This window comes from Gopherus flavomarginatus, chromosome 2 (genome assembly GCF_025201925.1).
Source record: "Gopherus flavomarginatus isolate rGopFla2 chromosome 2, rGopFla2.mat.asm, whole genome shotgun sequence".
Taxonomy (NCBI): domain Eukaryota; kingdom Metazoa; phylum Chordata; order Testudines; family Testudinidae; genus Gopherus; species Gopherus flavomarginatus.
Window position 1 is genome coordinate 60,131,717 of NC_066618.1, and position 6,488 is coordinate 60,138,204.

Sequence of the window (6,488 nt, forward strand, 5' to 3'; positions counted from 1 at the left end):
TGTCCATAGATTGCCGGCAGACCACGTTTAGTCTGTTCATAGCTATGGTAACAAAACATGGGAACATTATGTATGGGAATCTCATCTACGCTACATTTTGTTCTGGAAATAAACTGTACAGCTTTGTGCCTTTCAAAAAGAATCAATCAGAAATCATAACTTTCAAAGACAGAGTCAGTTTTTGATTGCAGGAGTGCTTAACATTCCCAGAAGACGAATTAATATTTTCTTCAATAAGGCTGAATCTGATTTAATAGCTCTTGGCTCAAGTGTAGGGGGCCACACAGTAACAAAACACCAAACGGGAAAGGTCACGTTTCTAGTTTTAAATCAGGATCATCTCGCTATTTTTTTAAATAAAGATAACGATTGATGCTAGACAAATAAAACAGACCCATTCTAATGGGAACAATACAAATATCGTGTATATGGTATTTGCCACCTTTTTATAGTGATCACTGCAAAAGATAGATTACATTTCATCCTAAAAAAGGTACAAGGCAAGTAAAGATAGTATATGCAGTAATTAAAAATGTTGAAAGTGACTTGATTCCCCCAGCCCCTCAGCATATTTCAAGTTGCTTGAAAGAGTTGATGTAGATTGGGCCAAATTATGCACTCACTTATGATGGTGTCAGTCAGGACAAACGACATCCAACTCAGCTGATTTATTCTGGATTTTTCACCAGTAAAGTGCAAGCAGAATCCCGCCCCCCATGTTATTATCCACTTGTCTGCTTCTTTATTTTTAGTAAATAATCTGTTCCGTAAATTCCCCTTTCCTTCCAAATTACCCAGCAGTTAGTTACTTATTTCTCTCTTTTGCAAATTTAGGACAAATTATTTTTTTCACCCTGGTGATTTCTTTAGCATTTGTCATAATAGTCAACACATTTTCTGGTGAACCTTCCTCTCCCTAAGAGAAAAAAAGCAAAAGCTACAAGACATTCCTCTTTTCACCATCCCTTTACGTAAGCAAAGGTAGCAGAGTAAGCATTACCTTCTCCTTGATGGTGGGCTCTCATCAGTGCTGGAGCTTTTCAAGAAATCTGAATATCAAGCGATCAGACCTTGATGGAGGGAGTCAGAAATCCACTTGGTAGGACCACCGAAAATAGCGAATCCCTCTCTAGCACACACAAAAATGTCACCCTTCTTTCCGATGCTTCGTGCTGGGACCACCACAACCCCAATCCAATTGTCAAAGTCCTCGCTAATCCTCTCATATAAACAAACACTGCAGGCTTTCTACTGTAAACATTGCGCACTGGTCTAAAATATGCACGATATGAAATTCATAATACCGTTATGTCAGCAATATATGGTAATATGTGGATATGGAAACAAAAACAGTCGGCAATAAAGTAAACTCAACCTGGGCTAAGCAAACATGACTTGTTTTGAGTAAACACACCCTCTTATTTACCCTAGACATTGACTGAATCAGTTCAGCAAAAGGAAATTATAGTTTGCAACCCAAACGCCGTTTGTAAGTTAGGACTACAATTTGGTCTAGAGTCTTATTTAGGAGCTAAACAGTGACAGCCCACTTTCCTGTTAGTATTAGCATATTGATCACAACCTGTAATTTACAAAATAAATAAACAAAGCATTGCTTGTCAGTGTTGTGGTTTGCTTTATACAGAAATAACAGCTATAGCTAGCTATATACATTAATCGGTGGAATACAATACAAATACAATGCTACCGATGACTCTACTAGAGAGACTGGCTATTTTTAGTATTTTAAATAGCTGCCCCTTCCACAATTATTTTGATCATTGAAGCCCGAAGATATATTTTCCTTTACAATTGTAGTTTTACCCCACGTTAGATTCTAAACCATAAAAAGCGGAAAAAAATAAAGACGAGGATGTTTCCTCAACAGCGAAGCACTCCTGTTTATACTCAGAACAGGAAACCAGAGTTAAGCTATTGTATCCCACCCCCTCTTACAACCAAAAATAAGGCTTGTAAACCTTGCAATTAAAGTATTAAAACACCCCCTTCTTAATCAAACCCAAATATCCATTTGGTTTCTTATTCCAGCCTTTCTTTGACTTCCCCTTGTCGGTTTATGGTCCTCTTTAAAACGGAAGCGCTCCCTGTCCTCAACTCTTTTTTAGTTAAATCAATACAATTTGCTGTGCACAGAGCGATGGCAGGAGGCATGTGCCATCTTTCTGGCTTACATTTCGGAAGCAAATGGTCTGGGAGAAGAATGCCATTACTTAGCTCGGTGGCTAAAACAATTCAGTTCTTCACTTAATGCCACATTATTTGGAGTTCTTATTAAAATAAGGAGTCAGAGAATATCCGACCCCAAAGTGCAATGAGCACTAAAGTAGAATAATAAAGCTGTCTCTATAAATAACTCGCCTGTGTCTGTCAGTAGCTAGTTTATTTGCGTTTTTCGCCCCGTTTGTTTATATTAGTGCCCCCTCTCTCTTGGGTGTCTTTACAGCTCAACAAGCAGGTATTTATCTCCAGCTTCAACCCAGCTTTTTTCATATAGACCAAACTTTAAGGTTCTTAAAATTTCAATCATATTTATTTATTGCAGAAAAATAATATACAATGATATTTACAAAACAACCATAAAAATATGAATGCATTTAGACACCGGATCTATCTGCATTTTAACATGGGTCATCAATAAATAAATAAAATGTTTATTTTTTTCTCAGAGGAAAAAATAATAATAAAAAAGTAGGAACCGGGTAGGTTTGTGTATAACAGTTTGAGCCCAGTTTGTTTTCCCCCCTAAAATGTTTTCATCTCTAACGTGTTTTGTTTTTTTCATTATGACCATTCAAGAACGGCGAGAGTCCACAATAATGTATTTTCCTTTCATCAGTGGCTCATAGGCACGACCTCTTGGGAATGTATGCATGCAAAAAAAATTAAATTCCAACATTCTTCGTCAAAATTAAAAAAAACCCAAAACACTGTTCAGACTTCTATCAGAATGCAGAGATGTGTGGATTGTGCAGATGCCTATCTGGGTGGTCACTGTCCAAGCACCCTTGCCTCTTTCTTTCTTTAAGTGCTCCCCACGCCCTGCTTTGAATTTGGATATAGCTCTTCTCATTTCCAAGAAAATCCTTGGCATAGTTTTTTTTTTAATTATTTTATTTTTTTAATGGTATCCAACTTCAGAGTCTCTAGACTGTCCATTTTCTCCTTCTTTGGGAACAATGTCATCTGCAAAAACCCAGAGAGGGGGAGGAAAGGTTTGTTACTGATTCTTTTTATTTAAAAAAAAAGGTATGCAGAAAAGAGTGAGCGAGCAAGCGGTGCTGTTTTGCCTGCGACACAACTGACGGTGATCCAGCACAGCAACACAATCAGGAGGAATTAAAGCACCCGGCGGTGGGGCTGGGGTGAGCGAGGGGACCATAGCAGGGGGAAAGGAACTGGGAAAGGCGCACTGGGAAGTGAACCAGAGACACCGATTCCTCTTTTTAAAAAGCGAATTTACACTGAAGGTTTGGTGGAGGAATAATCTCTCTCTTTCTCTCTCTCTCTCACACACACACACAGCAAGGACAGGAAACCATCCGAACCCCCCACCTTCGCTCATGCAACGTTGGCTGAAGCGCCCGCGTTCCCCCTCGGAAGCCGCCTGTATGTTACACCCGCCCACGCTTTGCAAACGTCCCGAGTGGTTCTGGTGCCCGGCTCGAGCGCCCTCCCGGGGCCGCTTGGCGGGGCACTGGCTGAACAGCAGGCCCCTTCGAGACGTCTCCCGCTGGGCACCCAGCAAGCGGAGCCCTCCCAGATCGCCAGCATTGGGCTCGCTCGGTGCAGGCCCAGGCCCAGAGATTTCCCAGCTCTGCCCGGGGGCTCCCTCCCCTCACGATCCCCTCCCCAGCCTCACGCGCGCAGGGATGGGCTCGCCCCCGGGCCGCGTCCTGCCTTACCTAGGTCTCCTTCCCTGGGGGTGCGGGTGGGGGCCCCTCCCTGCTAGTGGGATGCGGACATGGACCAGGCGCCCTCCATCCTCCACACGGAGAAGGCGTAGCTGAGCCGCTCGTGGGCCACATAGCTGCAGCTGGCCATCTTGGAGTCCAGCTCGTCGCTCTGTAAGACCTGGTAGAGGAAGTCGATGTACCTGGCCGCCAGCTTGAGGGTCTGGATCTTGCTGAGCTTGTCCGAGGGCAGGGTGGGGATGATCTTCCGCAAGGCGGCGAAGGCTTCGTTCAGGGACTGGGTGCGCTGGCGCTCCCGCACGTTGGCCATGACCCGCTGGGTCTGCAGCTCCTCGTAGGACTGGGGGCTGCCTCCGCCGCTGCTGCTGCCGCCGCCTCCCCCGGCTCCGGACTTCTTGCCTCGCTTGCCTTGGGCCGGGCTGCACGGCTCCTCCCCGGCTCCGACGGCCGCTCCTGCGCTGCGCCTGCTGGATCTCCGCTTGCGCCCCCCTCGCTTGCCGCTGGGCTGCTGCTGCCGGTCGGGCTCCTCTTCGCTGTTGCTCAGGCTGTCGTCGGCCGGGGAGACTGGAGAGCTCGACTCGTCCTGCTGCATCATCTCTGGGGGGGGACACACGACGCGAGCCCGGAGGGGGGCAGGGAGAAGAGGGGGGCACCTAACCCGCCAGCTCCCCCTGGATCGCGGCTTGCGGGCCTGCGAGGCGGAGGAGGAGAGGGAGGAGGACCTCAGTTCGGGGGGTGGGGGGATGGCATCTGGATCCAGGAGAAAAAAAACCCCACCACAGCCCACCCCTCTCGATCCCTCCTTGGAGCCCCTTCGAGGTGTCTGGGATTGGGAGAAAGTTGCAGACTTAGAGGCTCTTATAGCTCCTGCTGGCGGAAAGTTTGGGGCAGCGGCGGTGTCATCGGCCTGACGTGGAGAGGAGGGACTTTGCTGAGCTTTATAGGGACGTTTCCGCTCCCCCTTCCCCCAATTATGTTTCCAAACCATTCACAAGTGATCTACCCCTCTTCCTCCGTCCGTCCCTCTCTCTCGGGCTCTTCCCGTTTACACGGGCGCTTCGAGGGGCTTTGCCACTGCGCCCTGAGCCCAGTTAATAATTGGGAGCTCGGCCCTTATTGTTCGGGCTGCACAGGGCTCGTTGTCCCAGCAGCACGAGCAGCTGGGGCGTTCTGTCCCTCTCCCATGTCCCCCGTGCCATGGGCAACGGCTTGCAGAACTGAGGGAGGGAGAAGAAATGCACAAGAAGACGCAATGTGCGGTGCTGGCACACACACCACTAGCTCCCATCACCTCTGGTGCATGGGCTGCATTTCCGGGGGAGCCAAGGGATTTCTTGGGCGGTCTGTCCTATTACGGTGATGTAATCTGCGAGGGGGAAGCCTTCTTCTATGTAAATATGGAGAAAAACTGATATTAGCTCATTTCACTCATATCCTGGAGTGCTTCTTCAGCCTTGGGGGGAAAAATACATGATTGACATAGCACCAAAGAATCCTGTGGCACCTTATAGACTAACAGACGTTTTGGAGCATGAGCTTTCGTGGGTGAATACCCACTTCCTCAGATGCATGCATCTGAGGAAGTGAGTATTCACCCACGAAAGCTCATGCTCCAAAACGTCTGTTAGTCTATAAGGTGCCACAGGATTCTTTGCTGCTTTTACAGATCCAGACTAACACGGCTACTCCTCTGATACATGATTGACATAGTACTGACAAACAAACCCTTTGCATCCAGAGGGAAGTCAGTGAGGAGACTGTCTTGTACAACTCCTCACTGCTGAGATTTCATTACTGGTGATCGGGCAGTAAGTTTTCCCTCACTCCAAGATGTGTTGTGGGGTGAACAGAGCACCAATCTGTTTTATATTTGGGTTTTTTTTTTAGGTTTGCACACGCAGGTCTTGGTCCTCCCCTCCCAGTTCCCTACCAGAAAAGCGCAGGTGCTGTGGTTTTTTAACAACACCTCAGCTGCAACCTTAGAAAGCCTGTGTTGGAAAGCGAGGAGTTGCAATGCGACCAGTCAATATTTTAGATCACTGTCTCAGGAGAGCGCAAGGCTTTAATGCAGGGTTTACTCAACACTTTATTAGATCTCGCTTCTCAGCCGTTTGAGTGGAGTTCTCTGTCTGCCTGGGCACCTTGTCGAAAGTCAAAGAACAGGACGGTACCATGATAGCCCCGAATATACGTAGTTCGGTTGTATGTTGAGGCCGTTTGCGAGGAAAGCGTTCATTGATAAAAATCGGAATCCAATGCCCTGACATCTTTTTGCATGGCTTGAATCTTCATCGTTGACATGCATAATAGATACTATTCTAGCTGGCGTTTAGAAATAACTGTGCAAACTGGCTACTTCGTTGTTATTTTATTATTATAATTCCGAACAATGAGGTTGGACTCGTGGTTGCATTTCCCCCACTGATTTAAACAAAAAATTGCTTTATCCTTTATGAATAGGGGTGTGAAAAGCAGATGGGTCACTCACTAAGGAGTGATAAAGACACCACACAGCTCCAAGAGCTGCCTCGCACACACTGACAAGGGGCACGTGCA

General features: G+C 46.7%; 1 protein-coding gene across 1 annotated transcript; it reads right to left on the bottom strand.

Annotated features, from left to right (window-relative positions):
• Window positions 1-2,630: 2,630 nt before the first annotated feature.
• On the bottom strand, window positions 2,631-4,682 carry TWIST1 (twist family bHLH transcription factor 1). Its single transcript, XM_050938763.1, has 2 exons — window positions 3,924-4,682; window positions 2,631-3,204 (listed from the first exon to the last, which is right to left on the bottom strand). The coding sequence occupies exon 1, from the start codon at window positions 4,525-4,527 to the stop codon at window positions 3,967-3,969; it is 561 nt and encodes a 186-aa protein (XP_050794720.1). The 5' UTR covers window positions 4,528-4,682; the 3' UTR covers window positions 2,631-3,204; window positions 3,924-3,966.
• Between the last annotated feature and the right edge of the window lie 1,806 nt (window positions 4,683-6,488).